Source organism: Vidua macroura, chromosome 1 (genome assembly GCF_024509145.1).
Source record: "Vidua macroura isolate BioBank_ID:100142 chromosome 1, ASM2450914v1, whole genome shotgun sequence".
In the NCBI taxonomy this organism is placed as follows: domain Eukaryota; kingdom Metazoa; phylum Chordata; class Aves; order Passeriformes; family Viduidae; genus Vidua; species Vidua macroura.
In genome coordinates this window covers 144,878,434-144,894,332 of record NC_071571.1, presented here as the reverse complement: position 1 = coordinate 144,894,332, position 15,899 = coordinate 144,878,434, and the positions used below count along the sequence as shown (strand labels likewise).

At 37.0% G+C, this 15,899-nt stretch overlaps 1 protein-coding gene across 3 annotated transcripts in view; it reads left to right on the top strand.

Annotated features, from left to right (window-relative positions):
* Positions 1–15,056, top strand: part of ASAP1 (ArfGAP with SH3 domain, ankyrin repeat and PH domain 1) — a 125,801-nt gene extending 110,745 nt beyond the window's left edge. For all 3 annotated transcript variants that reach the window (XM_053971500.1, XM_053971483.1, XM_053971491.1), the window contains 5 exons: positions 1,307–1,373; positions 3,384–3,442; positions 5,841–6,343; positions 10,140–10,262; positions 12,172–15,056. In XM_053971500.1, coding sequence (XP_053827475.1) covers positions 1,307–1,373; positions 3,384–3,442; positions 5,841–6,343; positions 10,140–10,262; positions 12,172–12,246 — 827 coding nt within the window. In that variant the 3' untranslated portion in view covers positions 12,247–15,056. The remainder of the gene's footprint in view (positions 1–1,306; positions 1,374–3,383; positions 3,443–5,840; positions 6,344–10,139; positions 10,263–12,171) is intronic.
* The last annotated feature ends 843 nt before the right edge of the window (positions 15,057–15,899 follow it).

Genomic DNA, 15,899 nt, shown 5'->3' with positions numbered 1-15,899 from the left:
GTCCATTTGGATTTTTAAGCAAGTATTAAATTTTGTTTTTATAGAAGAGGGAGTTTCTTCTATCTGCCTTTGTGTTTTTTGCTTAAGGATATTGTCAGATGTTCACTGCTTTTCCTTTCGGAAGCTTTCTTCTGTGTTGTTATATTTCTTGCTATGTGGAATTTCAGCATTTGTCTTCTAATCTGTGCATTAATTGAAGTTTCAAGCAGAGCAATCCTTAGCTTATGTCTAAGCAAATTGAGTTACTATTCAAAGATGTTCTAAAAATGTCATTTAGATTATTTTGTATTTCCATAGCAACCATGGGATATTTTTCCTTCCTTTATCCATAGGATCTACATGTTTGCTGTTTTACCTTAGTTCCTTTTTTGCACCACTTTTAAACACAAACATATTTTTAGCATGGAACAGCATGAGCCTTTTCTGCTGTTTCATTTAGACATCAATGTGCCAAGAATGGTATTTAGAAAAATGTGTCATTCTTTTGAATGAGAAGTATTTTGTGTTCTTGGATCATTAAATGTCATTTTGCATCTATTTCAATGACAAAATTTACTAAAGGTTGTTGAATCTGGTTCTGAGATTGACGTGCTGTAAAGGGAAAGGCAAAAGGAATGAAAAGGCACTAAACCAAAAGAGTTGGTGTCAATATACCTTGAAAATGGTGATTGCTAATGAACAGAAGCTTTCTGCTGAAGGAGTCCAGAGCACTTGGGTTTGGATTTTGCTGCCTTTTGACAGAATTCTGTATACCCAGGAGCTTTTCTTTCCCAATGGCTAAAGTGCAGATTATGGGAACATACAAACTTAGTCACTAAAACCAGTAAAGGCTCTTCTTTGCATAGGATAAAATACCAATCCTTAGAAATTTAATGTTTTGTGAATAAAATCACATTCATGGTGGTTTTAAAAAGATGTGCCTCAGAGTGCAAAATGTAAACATCAGTGAAAAATGTATCTGATACTGGCCTGCTGTATCTCCTTCTATGCAGAGAAAATTGAAACACTATTTCAAAACAAATGCCCTACAGCAATGTCATTCAATCTTCCCTTGCCAGGAGATGAGAGCTTCCAGTGAGTTGTTTTAAAATGTGTTATATGAAAGGTCATCTTGGATTATTTTGGTCCCTCCTGCTTTTTCAAATTATTAATAAAAACAAATGTATAAATTATCGTTTAGATATGTTATATAGAAGATGCATAGAGGAATACATGTTTTGCTTTAAATTGCACCCTCTGCTGATTATATTTCAGTTATCCTAATGATTTTTTTTTGTTGTTTTTAATTGTCCTTTTTTCACCTCAGGTAATGATTTGGGCCCACCTTCAACTAAGGCTGCAAACAAGTTTGAGGGGATGTCTCAGCAGTCAAGGTAAAATCTGCATATATGAAGGCAAAGATGAAAATTTAAATAAATATAACTAATTTGTATATTAGAAAAGAAAAGCCTTTCATAGGAAATAAAATCCTAGCTATGTTTCTTGTTAGTTTTCTGCATGCCCTACCAGCATACAAATACTTTGGCTGCACTGAGCCTCCTACGCTTTGTTCCTCGCTGTCCATGGACAATCCATCCTTTGAGTGGGATGGACAGAATGCCTTGTGCCCGAATCTCTCTGCTGCTCCTACAGAAGTGCTCTCCCAGCTGGGGAATGCTGCCTCAGACCATAGTCCAGCAGGACAAAAGTTTTATTTTCATGTCTCCTGGCATTTCATTTTATCTGCTTCAGTGTGAAGTGTCCTGCCTGGAGCAGCAGTCACTCTCGGTACAGGCTGGTATCGAAGATGGCTCTGTAAGAGAGAGAGTTCATCTCAGTCTTCCAGTTTAGCTGTTTTCCACTCTGTCAGGCCCCTGTGCTGCCACACAATCTGCAGTAACACAAACTGCTTTTAGCTCATAGTTCATCAGCTCTGTACATTACAAGTGTTTTTTTCAATAGCTGGAGCAGTAAGGACAGGCATACATTGCTGTCACTTAGAGTTTGCTACTCTGTCTGTGCTGTGATTCCAAAGTCCTGAGGTTCAGAGCATAAGTACCTGCCTCAGGCACACAGCCTTGCTTGACCAACAGTGTGTGGCTGGGGATGGATGTGTAACCTCAGACAGGGCACAGCAGAAAAGGAAGGTCTGGACATCCCCAGACTGTGATCTGCCTTGTCAGGACAGGGAGGGGACCTGTTGGTGGTAGCACAAGTGGCTTCCCATGTTTGCTGAATCCTGGCTGGCACTGGGCATTCAGGGGAAAAGTGTTAGTGTTCCACAGCACAGAGAGCTGGGCCCATCCTAGATTCTTGTTAGACAAGGGTAAAAGTGTGGTCCTTGTACCCCTTGTACCCCATGGCTTTAGAGAGAGGCCGAGGTAGGAGCTGGGCTTTGCTGATCTTCATGGGCCCCTTCTAATTCAGGATATTCTATGATTCTATGATTTATTGAATCAAGATTGAGCTTGGCTGTTCTTTCAGCCTTCATGACATGATGTATTTTTGTTATTTGAAAAACAGCTGGAAATTAAAAGTGTTTCATCATGCTCATTTTGAAACATTGGCTGCAGAGACGAGCAATACCAGGATCAAGGCAGTTGATGCAGAAGAGTCTCTGCTCTGTTGAACATACACTGGCAGCTTTCTCACTCATTTTTCTTCTTTTTCTTGTTTTTTGAGTTATTATTTTGAGCTGATGCTGTTTTTTATGTATTGTTAGATTTTTATGCCTTAAATCAATTTGCTTTCTTCTCTTCTTCCACATTCCTTTTCTATAAAAGTGACTTTGGTGGGGTTTTAGAGGAAAAACTTTGATGGGAATAGCTAACATATGTGTAATACAGGTTGACAGAGTAAAGCTTGTTGTTTTCCCACAATCATCAGTATTTCCTGGGAGTAGCAGAGACCTTGTCTCCTCCTGCAGCAGAGAATGTGTGATACAATACCATACATGTACAGGAGGCTACAAGGCATAGGCTCAGTCCTGGAAAACTTCAGTGACATAAAGCACAGATTATGTTTTGTATGTTTCAGTAAAATTATTTTGAAGAACAAATTTTTCTTAAGGTTCAGGATCTGCCCACAGAGTTGGTCTTTCAGCTTTACCTATTTTCAGAGTACGTTTTGCATGTACCATAGTTCATAGAATATATCTGCTCCATAGCATTGAAGCTGTGTTGGGTTTGTATGTCTTTTTCCTCTGAAAAAAAACCCCAATCAATTCTAAACAATGCTTTGAGTTTTGGGATTTATCCACAGACAAAGTGATTATACAAAAGGGGCAAAATAAATGTGGATTTCTTTTGGGATTTTTTATTTATGAATATATAAAGGGGGGAAATGAGAAATGAATCTGTTTTATGACAGTTGTATGCACTAATCATTCACATCTCTTGATTTAGCACTGGGACTGCAAAGACTGCACTTGGCCCTAGAGTTCTTCCCAAACTACCTCAGAAAGGTAAGAGATCTCTGTGCCTATTCTCATAATGGCATCTTTTAAATGTGGGTGAAAGTAAATACTTGTTTTAAGTATATGGATCTTTTCAGCAGAAATTTCATTTCTAAAATGCCACAAACCATGAAAGTATCACAAAACTGAAAGGATTTTGGAAAATGGGGAAGGCTTTTATTAAACTGAAAAAAATACACGTAGGGAGGAAAAAAATAAATCATGAACTAATTGAAGCTGGAAGAGACCTCAGGAGGTCTTGTGGTGCAGTCCAGCACTTGGACCAGGGCCAGCTTTCTGCCATGAGAGCAGGTTGCTCAAGGCCATGTCCAGTCACATTTTGACTATCTCCATGGAGAACTTCTCTGGGCTTCTGTTTCTGTCCTTGACCACTCTTGTTGGTATTTTTTTTTTCCTAATATCTCCAAGTCCCATTTCTTGATAGCTTGGAGCAAACTGTATCTGTGCCATGTTCTGGCAATCAGGGTTGTGGTCAGTGCAACTACTTGGGAAAGAATTGGATGCTGTTACATGCTGATTTATATATCAGTGAAAAGCTTGCTGAGACCATCATCCCAAGGAACACCTTTCCTTTAGAAATGTTCTTTCCTAGTCTCTTTAAACTCACACTGCAGGTTTTTTGTTTTTGAGTTGTTGCAGCAGTTGACTATAAAGTAGACCTACTTCACTATTCTGTCTGATTACAGAATCCATCAAAAATACATTATATCTGTATGAGTGGATGATCACAATAGAGCCTGAAGATCAGGAAATGCTGCTTGTCCAAAATTCTTAAGCCAGCTGTCTGAAACTGAGAGTGCAAAACATTTTTTAACATAAAAAGCAAATGTTAATTTTTAACTTTGTTAAATTACAATTATTCTGCCATGTTATCTTTTGAAAGAGACACCATTAGGGTGACACTGTGAAGGAAGTCAACACTTCCTTGATTTAAAATGATTTAGGTGAAAATCTAAGGGCCAAATCAAAGCACTTTGATAAGGGCTGCTATCAGGGTTTTTCATATAATTTACTTACATCTCAAACCCCTGTGGATGATCAGTGTGTGTGCATTTGCTGCATGGTCAGCCAAGGGCACAGCCATATACAGGGATCAACACAGACATTTTTTTAAAACGAGACATCTGATAGTAATTATACCATTTCTTTCATGGAAACTATTCAAATGGGTTTGCTTTGGGGTGTTTTGTTGGTAAGGCTCTTTTTTTTTGGTTTTTTTTTGGATTTTTTTTTTTTTTTTTTTTTGGTGGTGGGTTTTTTTTTTAATGGTTTAGTTTTGGTTTTTTTGGGGGGGTTTTGTGGTTTGTTTTTTTTTTTTTTTTTTTTTGTTTGGTTTTTTTTGGGTTTTTTTTGGTTTTTTTTTTGTTTTGTTTTGTTTTTTGTTTTTTTTTATTTTTGTATAATTAACCATAAATATATAATGGAAGTGTTATTGAAGTGGGTGATATCCAAAGGGAGAGAGGCCACTTTTTTGGCTGATTATACTAAAGCAGTGCTGAACACAATAGGAAATTGTTCCTTCTAGATAAAATGTGTTGAAATGTGTTGCTTTAATCACAAGTTGTAAATTTTTTCCTCTCTTGTTCCCCTTCAGCTGTTTTAACATTAGGGCTATTTGATTTAGCAGGTTGTGGGTTGGGGATTTTTTGTGTGTACTAATGGTTTTGTTTTTTGAGGTAGATTTCAGTTGAGTTTTCTTAGGGAGCTTAGCAGTAAAATCAATAGATGACACTGGGAAAAAGAGCTATATGAAAATCTAGTTTCAATTTCCTTCAGTGAAATCTTCAAAATACACATTTTAAAACTTACCATCTTTACTAAATTGTAAATATATACAATAATACATTTTTTCTTAGTTTTAGTGTGAATGTCTATGGTACAGTATGTTCTATACAGTGCATAGATAGATATATGTGCTCACTCTCTCTCTTCTGAAAGATTTGACAGGTACTAATCCTGAGAGTCAGGTGGTGTTTTGTATAGAATTCAACAATTCAATTAATTGTCATTAAAAAGACATTTTGTTACAGTCATGTCAATTGATCTATAGGTGGTTTTGCAAAGTCTTTCATTATATTTTATACTTTTTGGTTTAGGTCCAAAAAGTGATTCACTTTATTTCATTTGAAGTAAACAGTCTGTGAATTGACATGTAATAGCTGTTGGAATGAGCACTGCTGGCCTCCAGGAGGAGCAATTAAGTGAACAAGGGTTATGTAAAGTTGTATTATCTTGCTTTTGTCATAGACTAGGAAGACTTATGGGCAGTTATGGGGCTCAGTGACCATGTTGGTCATTGACCAACTGCAGTTTTTATATATGCCTAACTTCTTTAATATTAAAATATTAAGATTGTGAAAAACATAATTTTGCTTTTTTATTTTAGTGGCACTAAGAAAAATAGAAACCAGTCATCATCTTTCAATAGATAAATCCCATCAGCACATGGAAATGTTTCAGAAGCCCTCACTGTCCATTGATATACCACAGAAACCACAGCCTGGAGACTTGCCCCCAAAGCCTCTGCCTCTGGAATTAACTCAGAAACCTCAAGTGGGAGATTTACCCCCAAAGCCTGGAGAACTGCCCCCAAAGCCTCAGCTAGGAGACCTGCCACCAAAACCACAGCTTGGAGACTTACCTCCAAAGCCACAAGTGAAGGACCTTCCTCCAAAACCTCAGCTAGGAGAGCTGTTGGCTAAAACTCAAGGTGGAGAAGCAGCACCAAAGCCTCAGCCCTCAGAGGCAAATCAAAAATCTCACTCCATAGATCTTTCTCCAAACGTACAATCCAGAGATACCGTCCAAAGGCAAGCATCTGAAGAGTCTAATGACATAACACACACCCTGCCAGAAACCCCTGTGCCACTTCCCAGGAAAATAAATATGGTAGGTATTACTCCAGCTCCTTGGAAGCATCCATGGAAGGCTTTGAAGTTACTGTAGGACTTTCTGTGCACCCTTGAGCTATGCACTCAAGGCAACATAAAGCTATGGGCTGGGGTGGGGAATGAGGGGCTCTTTTTGTGCCCTAAAGCAACTTCAGCAAATGCTGGGGGTTTTCAAGGCCTCCTGCATACTCAAAGAAATACTTGCAACATAAAACAATAACCTTGGAAGCATGACAATGTATTTAGATTTATTGGGATTTATGTATTTATTATATCTATGCCAATCACAACTCTGAATGAATTGATGGTTTTCTCTGTTGCCTTTGCTCATGGGTCTGTGTGCCTTGGATTGGTAGAATATTTACATATTTTACTTAGTAAGCTTTAAGAAGGGATGTTAGCACCTGTTGTTGGTAGATGCAAAATTTAAAGTAAAGTCAACTGTGAAAAAATAGTAAATGTCCCTGTTGTGAGTATTTAATGTTGATGTACTTAATGGTTGAGGTGTAGGTTCAGATGTATTGATGAAGTGGTAAAATTGACATTGCTGCATGGTGTGTAGTAGTAGATCTGGAACTTTAACTTGATTCCAGCCCCCAATTTATCTTGCTGTTCATCTTTCTGACCAGTACAATTTCCAACAGAGGATTCTTAATGCATATGTAGATTGAGATAACGATGGAACTCCAGAGCTCTCTTAAGATTTTCATCGTGAAGAATACATCAAAAGGGAGATGGCTTTGTTTGCCAAATTGGCTATGCAAAACACTTATGTAAAAATGAAATGAGACTTCATCCTAGTGAAATAGTGAAAGCAGAGGGTGAGTTTCTGCCTTGTGCTTGTGTGAGGAAGAGCCCTGTGGAGCCATCATTCTGCTTGGCTTCTGGCATGGACTTGCCTGTAAGCTCCTGTCTCAACTGAGGACAACAGAGTTGTTGCTTGGGCTTCCTGAGTATTCTGGAATTTAAAAATTACAGGGATCAGATCAAAAGATGTTTGTTTACTTATGTACTTTTAAATATAAGCAGACAAATGATGCTGGTCATTCTCAGCTACTTGCCACTTTATTAAAGAAGAAAAGAAAGCAAATAATGGATTACCTGTTTAGTTTGGTTACTTTTGGCTTTTTTTTAACTGTCACCCTACTGTATACACAAAAAATCTGAGGAAAGGTTCTTTGCTCTCTAAACTCAGGCATTTTCATATGTGCAGAAAATTAAATAGTCCACTGTTGTGCAGTGATAGAAGCTATTCTATATCTTCCCAGTAAACATATATATATATATGTATGTATGTATCACCAGGTTTTTGCACATCTTTGCATGCACACTTGTATCTCTTCGTGTTCTGTGCAAACTTTTTTGCTCGAGTGATAACGTGCAAGAAATCCTGTGGAATGTATCTTGTCTCCATTTTCATCCCCTGGCTGGTGAAGTGCTTCATCCCAGTGAGCAGTGAGACCCATGCCAGCAGCCGCAGTACTCATGGGCACCTCTCTCTTGGGCTTGACTATTTAGCCACTAAACAGAGAAGCATAGGGGTTTTTTTATTGGTAGTTTTAGAAAATTAATTGTTCAGAAATGTAATTTAAAAATTCCAGTGCTGACAATTTATAAAGATTTGAAAGGATATTTCTAGAGAAACAAAACTTGCACTGAGTGCTCCTGAAATCACACTGAGCACTTGAACGTTCTTTTGTGTGTGTGTGGTGGTTTCTATAAAGGAGACAAAATACTCACTTTTAAAGAAAAAAAAAAAAAGTGTTGAATGTAAATAAGAGCATGGTTGGATTATTAATGATCACAACATCTCATTACTGTTCAGTTTTAAGCATAAAATCTCTTGTTAATAAGCATTTGTTGGGTACAGGGAATCAGTCGGTGGTGGGTATTTGTTTTTTAGTCACAGATTACATTTCCTGGAATTGTTTCCATTTCTTCACACAACAATGCCACAAACTGTTCTGGAACATGAACAAAATATGTTCTGGAACATATGTGCTCACTACATATCCATTCTTTTTTATACCTGATTAAATAGACCTTGAGCTTGAATGCTGCTTTTTGCTGCTCTCTGTGAAAGGAATAAAATGCTAAAATCTGATGAAACCAGAGTAATTACCATCATTTCTCATGTGCTTTTACAAGCTGAGTTCCATACAGTTTTCTAGGTTTAGAGGAATGTGAATTTCTTTATTCCTTTTATTGAACAAGACAATTTTTACCTTGCAGAAGTAGTTGCTTCCCTTCATCACTGGAGGATTGATTGGGAGGGAGCACTCTTGGTTTGTAAAGGTTCTCTGGAGCTGAAAGCTGAGACTGTCCCCAAGCACCCATTCCTATTGAATTCCAGTCCCTAGTGCTAGATGAAATTTTTGTTTAAATTATATGAATATATTTTTAAGAAAAGAGGAAGCATTCTTTGAAGTGACTTCTCACTGCAGCAAACCTTTGCTGTAGAAAAAACCCTTGATCTCATATGATCTTCCGGCAGTTCTCTTCATTTGTCTTGGGTATGGGTTTTTGGGTTTTTTTTAGTTTTATGTTGTGTTAACTGCTTTCTCCCTTAAATCCCCCTGTAATTATTATTTTTCTGTACCTTAAGTTTAGTGGGAGTGCTTTTTTGAGTGTATCTGTTCTGCTATTGAGCTGCGGGGATTTTTTTTTTTGCCAAAACATGGAGGAATTTCAAGTGGGTAGGTAACAGCAAAGAGAAGACTCCCTAGGAAATTTCCTCTGTGAAGTTAGTTTTGGCTCAAATTCCTCTAAACCTGCTGACTTTTCCCTTCATAGCCCTTCTGCTTCTCATCTCCTTCTGTTCTTGGGTTTTTGCATTCTTGTTATCTGATTACTTCTGTTAAAAGAAGTAACTGTAGGTTTTGAAGAGGTGTGGGTATGAAAATACAAGAATATAAAGTAGCAAGAGTGTTTTGTTGTGAATATTGCTTACTTACTCTATTTAGATATAATTTAAGTCATCTTCCCTGCCATAAGAAACATGTGTTTGGGGAGGAGTCCATGGCTGAGACTTTTTTCATATGAATTAGCACTATGCAGCAAAGTATGACCTAGAAAATACTTGGACTCAGAATGGTAGAGCTGTGAGAATATCTAGTGTGAATTATCGTCAGAAAATAGTACTGCCATCTGACATAAAGGTAATTTTAGTAAGTAATTGCTAACGTTTAGATGGAAAAAATCTCTAAAAAAATAATTTTCAGTCCTGTAAGCAGATTTGAAATCAAAGAATCCTGTGTTTTTGCACTAGATCCAAAACCAAAACTGTAAGGAATACTGGGATTCCAATGCAGCATTTTTCTCAGTCCTTACCTCTCTTGGAACATTTAGAGGAGACTGGACTTAATTTTCTGTTCATGGTAGGTTTATTGATGAAGCATGTATTAAAGGAGAAAGAAGGTGTTTGCAGACTAGAGCAAGGTAAAGACATTAGTTAAACTTTCTTCACCAGAGGAAACAGAGGTTACTTAAGCCCTCTTAAGGACTACATATTAAGCACTACACATTACGTTCTGCTTGGAGTTCCAAATCTTAAGGCAAAAAACCTACACCTGTGTAGGTAACTTTTTATTTTATTTTTTTAATATCCTTATTGAAGCAGAGTTTTTGGATTTCTATATTCCCAGTTGCAAGGAAAGTAATTGATAGTCTTCACTTTGTTGTAAAAAAAAAAAAAAAAGAAAAAACAACCCCACAACCAAAAGGCAAAATTCATATAATATATATTTTTTCTCTGTTTCTCATGTCCTTCATCTCAAACTTCATTCTGTTTTTAGGGGAAAAACAAAGTTAGGCGAGTGAAGACCATTTATGACTGTCAGGCAGATAATGACGATGAACTCACATTTGTTGAAGGAGAAGTAATTATTGTAACTGGTGAAGAGGACCAAGAGTGGTGGGTATGTATCTTTCCCTTTTACAGTTCTACATAACTTCTTTATGATTTCTATAGGAAAGCCTCTTTTTCCAAATATGGAGGATTTATATTTATTTTTATTTTGTTTGTAGGTGGTGGGATTTGTTTTTGTTTTGCTTTGATTTTTGTTCGGTTTCTTTTTGCCTGAGTTAACAGCCATTAAACTTCCATTTGAGAAAACCCCTTTTATCTGGGAGGGAGAATCTGTTAGAACCAGCTGCACTAGGTTCAGCTTTATTGCTGACTCGTACAGCACATATTTACACCTGTCCCTCTCTGTAATGCACACAGCCTATCATTAAGTAAAGAAGTGGTGATTCTTACTCCATGTAACAAACCTATACTGTCCATGAAAATGAGATGTGTAACTATCTTCAGTTCATCCAAATGTTGTTATACCCGCAGAGGTTGCTGAAAATCTAAAAAATAGTTTACAATTGATGCTATAAGCTGGTGATTTTCTTCTTAAATGAGAGGCAGATAACATTTTGTTTCCTTTCTTCCCTCTTATGTCTCTGTTTCATACCATACTCCCCCTATTATGGAGTGCATATTGTTCAAGTGCTAACACCAGGTTTTTCTCAATCCCATGTGAAGGCTCCAGCCTTTCTTACAGCTCATGTCCCTAAAGCCCATCTACATCATATTTCCCTGCCAAAGAATTATTACTGGGGATAAGGAGACAGATTCATTTGACTAAAACAAATTCTAACTGCAATGCTACCTGTGATATCCTAATCTAAGTGCAGCACAACCTTTGCTGTTTTGTTTCCAGCTATGTTTTCCTCTCACTCATCATTTAAGTGTGGAAGATTTTCAACTGAAAAGCTGATATCAAAAGAGCAGTGCCCAGTGAAAAGCGTCTCTGTTGCGCATATCACCTAGTCCCTGATTACTGCTGCATTCCCTGCTCTATCTGTTTTCTGAAGTGGCTTTTTAAGCCTCTTGGGGACATGGCCAGCAAGTTCCATGAAGCACCTCAGTCTGAGTGTTTCTGAGAAGGGAAACAAGGGCTGTTGACTCATATGCTTCAAAACTTTGGCTCTCCAAGAGGAAATGGCCAGCCCTATATGTTTCCCCTTCCCATTTTGTAAGCTTGTGGAAGAGGAAGGAAGGTAAACCATTATTCTGAAAGTAGTGAGCAGCACTGTAGCAGGGTGAGAAGATGGTTATGTGGTCAGTCATGGCTGCTGCTCCAGTGCTATTCAACAGCTGTTTCTAATTATGGATTTTAAGCATGGAAAGTTCATATAAAATATTCCATTCTTTTTTAATCTTTTTGAATATGTTTATTAGCTAGTTCTTTATAAATAACCATTATGCAAAAGATGTAGGTAGTTGTAGCTGAAGGAAACTTAATCAGACCACACTGTGATTTGTTATAAACACTAGTATGCACCTAAATCATTAGGTATCATGCTAATTCAATGAGAAAACAGCTGGGCTTTTATCACCTTTAGTGAAACATGCAGATTATCGTAAGTAACTTTACAAATATAGCAGACAATACCCTTCAGTGAGACGTTCAGGATTTATTCACTAAACTAAGATAAGTGGTTTGCAGAGATATTACTGAAAATATGCCTATCAGACAGAAGAAACTTCTGTTTTGATGAAATCTTGAAATTCAGTGATGTTTGTAAGTTTCCTAAAAAAAATTGAGTTTTGTTCTCTATAGATTTAATTGGCTTCATTATTGTCTTATTTATAACATGCTTGTGCAATTTCATTTTGTTCCTTTACACAAATTCAAGTGTTAACTAATGTCTGCTTCAGACTGTCCAGACGTGGTAGAGGCTCTGTGAGCAGTTCTGCTGCGTTTGAATGAATGCAGTCTGTGTGTACAATGCACATGTATATGTATATATGTACCTTCTTCTCCTGTGTTGCAGATTGGCCACATCGAAGGACAGCCAGAGAGGAAAGGGGTCTTTCCAGTGTCCTTTGTGCACATTCTGTCAGACTAGTCAAAACAAACAAATCCTAAACTTGAGCATTGCACATTCTTCATGCAAGACGGGCTTTTTAGCAAAAGCGAACGCTGCTGCCTCCCTGTAATCCTGTGCACAATTGTAAATATAGCTGCTGTTACAAATTAAGAATTCATTTAAGTTTCACCTCATGAGGTTGAATTATATGTATTGTAAATATACTGTGTTATTCTGCCTTTGCCAGTATTATGGTAGCCTTGGAACCTGGCACGCCTTATCGGGTTTGTTGAAGCCATCCTGGGCATTTAGCACTTCCATCTCTGTCCTTGCTGTCCCACACGTGTGGACTGCCAGCTTTCCAACATAGGTGGTCTCTGTCACCCACGTAACTGTACAGAAATGACTGTTCCTAATAACCTGGTATTCTCAATATACAATTAGCAGAAAGTTAGAATGAATGAATGGTTTTGGACAATTTAAAGATCAGTCTGCAGTTCATAAGTGTATGCAGTTTACAGCTATGAAACCCACTTCGATATTTATTTAATATAGTGCTCAGTTAAGTGTAATTATGAAGACAAATATTCACTGACTTTACAGATAACAGTAATGTTTTACAGTGTGCATACAGCATTTCATGTTTATATTATGTGGACCTATGCCAAACTGTGATTGCAGTTCCCCTGTGATATTACCTCACTATAAAAAGTTACAAATTTATTTCATTTGAAAAACTTACTTTAATGAAAATTAGTCATGTTGTTCTTTAGTAGATATGTGTGAAATTTGCTGGTTTCTTTCACTGAATTCTTAGTAACCAAGGACTTCTAGCAAATGTTAACTGTTGACATTGTGCATGCATTTAGACGCTTACTTGAAACCTGCCTTTGTACAAAAGTAGTACTGTAGTCATATAGCTACATTTGAGGAAAAGAACATTTTAACTTAATTGCTATTCAGGTTAATGTGAGCTTGCAGCAGTATTTGTTTATAGCTAAATTGGCTCTTTGAAAAATGATTTTGTGGATTATTTTTCCTCTGTCTTCAACCTTGCTAAAAGTTAGTTACCTAAAATAATTTTTTAAAGTGGTGATATAAGGATAAATTTAAATTATTTTTAATGCTCTAAAAAGTGGAAGCTAAGATGACCTCTCATGCATTTGATCAGGCTGGTAATGATAGGTCTCAGATCACAAGGATAAGGCTGGTTTTCATGGAGTTCACCAAGCTATAATGTGTAATGGTTGTAACCCAAAGCACGAAGTAACAGACATATGGTCACAAAAAACTAATTTTTAAGAAAATCTTTGGAAGGCTGCATTTGACCTGAGGTTTCTTGAAAGTTGGTATAAAGTTACATTGCCAGAAAACACTTCAATGTATTACTGGAAACTTTAATTTCCTGTGTCACTTTCAACATAATTTTTAATCCTTTGAAACATCGTGCAGTTATGTTTTTCCCATGGTTTGTCTGTAGCAGGTTCCATAACTTTCATATATAGTTTTGTATTACTTGCTTTAAATGTTATTTTGGCTTCAGTACCTAGTGCTGCTATTTCAAAGCAGATTGTCTTGGCTGCATGGAAAGATTTTCATTTCATAAAATCATATCTCAGACTTTCTGAGGACTTTCATTTCTAATACAGTTTTACAGGACTGTAGTCAGTGAATATTTAATTCTGTTTGTGGTTAACTTAGAAACAAATATTTGTCTAAATCCCACATGAAAAAAAAAAGCAAAATATTTATCAACTATTAATGATTTTATCATTTATTTTAAAAAATTAATTCCAAAAAAATATGCAATGAGTGAGAGGGCCTGCTGGCATTTAATCTTCAGTATTACCAGCTCCAGTATTTCAGACTTTTCTTATTCTGTTTTTATGGAAAGGAAGTCAGGTTTAACATTTATTTAGCATTCCATTTTATCCATTACTACAATGTTTTAAGTTGCATTAAAGAACAAAACCTATTCACTTTTGTGGTCAATTGTATTTTTAAGTGATCTTGAAATAAACTGATAAATGCAAATCATATAAAGAAAACCTAGGCATGTAAAATTATGTAGAGTCAAATGTCTATTCTTTTCTACGCTCTTTAAAATAGTATACATATGCATTTTATAAAATTAAATTAGTTCCATAAGGAACAATAGTTCTGTTTATTCTGGCTTATTGTGGGTCATAAGAAATCTGAAAATGTATGATATTGATTGAGTTTAAGTACAGTATTATATTTGAACTCAATGAGCCGCTGTCTGCAATTTTGTATATGACATAGTATTTGGAAAGTCTAAATCTTTATGGAAAATTAGCTGATAAAGGGTTGGGGGGAGGGGTAGGGGAAGGTGCCCCCAGAGGGGGAAGTTTGCTCTGCAGATGATGTCTTATTTACTGTTGAACAACAGTTGCTATTTATTTTTTTATTACATAGTACATCAACATGTACAGAAATCAGATCTGGTCATGCCACTAGTTAAAATCTTGACTTCTCATTGAATGTTAAGGTAAAACATCAGTACACATGTCTATTCACATGTATTTAATGTGACAGTTTTTGAGTACTGTATGTGTTAATTTCTACTTTTTTAATATTTAAAATTGCTTTTAAATAAATGTATTCAGTTGATCCCAGATATCTGAACGAGGCCCTTTTTGTCAACCGGAATATCTTCTAGGGAGAAAGTCTGGATTCCAAACAGGTAGAACTAAGACATTTGAAATGTTTTGAATATCAAGCATTCGTTATATAATGCAATTAAATGTGTATCTCTTTAACAGCTGTTAAATATGGATGCAATTGCCTTTATCTGGAAAACTTTACTTACTAAAGTTAGCATCAAACCATTTGTTTTGTCCATGAGTTTCGATTGCTTTCTCTCTGGCCTCAGCAGGCTCTGTGGGCTCCCAGCCCCCTCTGTGTTGTTTCCACAGCAGCCCGTGGGGCTGAAGGAACCGTTCACAAACTCTGTCTGTGGGCAGGATCTCCCAGCCTGACAGCAGCTCTCACACCAACTAGAGCAGTACTAATCTTTCCTGGATGGAGTGACTTCGTTGCTGAGAATTTCAGTCCTGACCCAGCTTGCAGAGGTTATCTTTCCCCCATCCCTGACTCAGTTCTTGGATGTTTCTCATTTAAGATCCATTCCTGTCAAAGCTGCTCCAAAATGAACAAGTCACTTGAAATTGCTAGAAAGCAACGAGAACAGCCTTTAGCCAGAGGAAAAGCTGGAGTGTGGAGCTATCAGATCTGGTTTGTATCAAGAATAGTAGCTGCCACAGCACAGGGCTCAGGAGACTGCTGTGGTGAGAGCTTCTTCAGACTGGATTGTGGCACTGGTGTGATGTCCCACCATCACAGAACATCCTGCTTGCTTTGTTTGGAGCTTTTAAATCTACATAGGCTCAACATGGCGGGGCTGGAGGGGGTAAATATGGATATGGGGCAGGAGAATCAGTCTGGTTAAATACTATGCTCTTTCTCAGTTTCTACTGTGTCACAATATTTCAGATAACAGCTTTCAGAGAGACATTGATTCCAAGAGCCTCCGTTCTCTGTCCAACTTGTATTATGTGTTCTTCAGTGACATGTATTGATTTCTTTTCCTAAGTCAAAATTGAGGTGGATATCTCATATACTGTTTGGAGCAGCAGAGAACAAGACAAATGCATGCCCAGAGAACTCCCTTG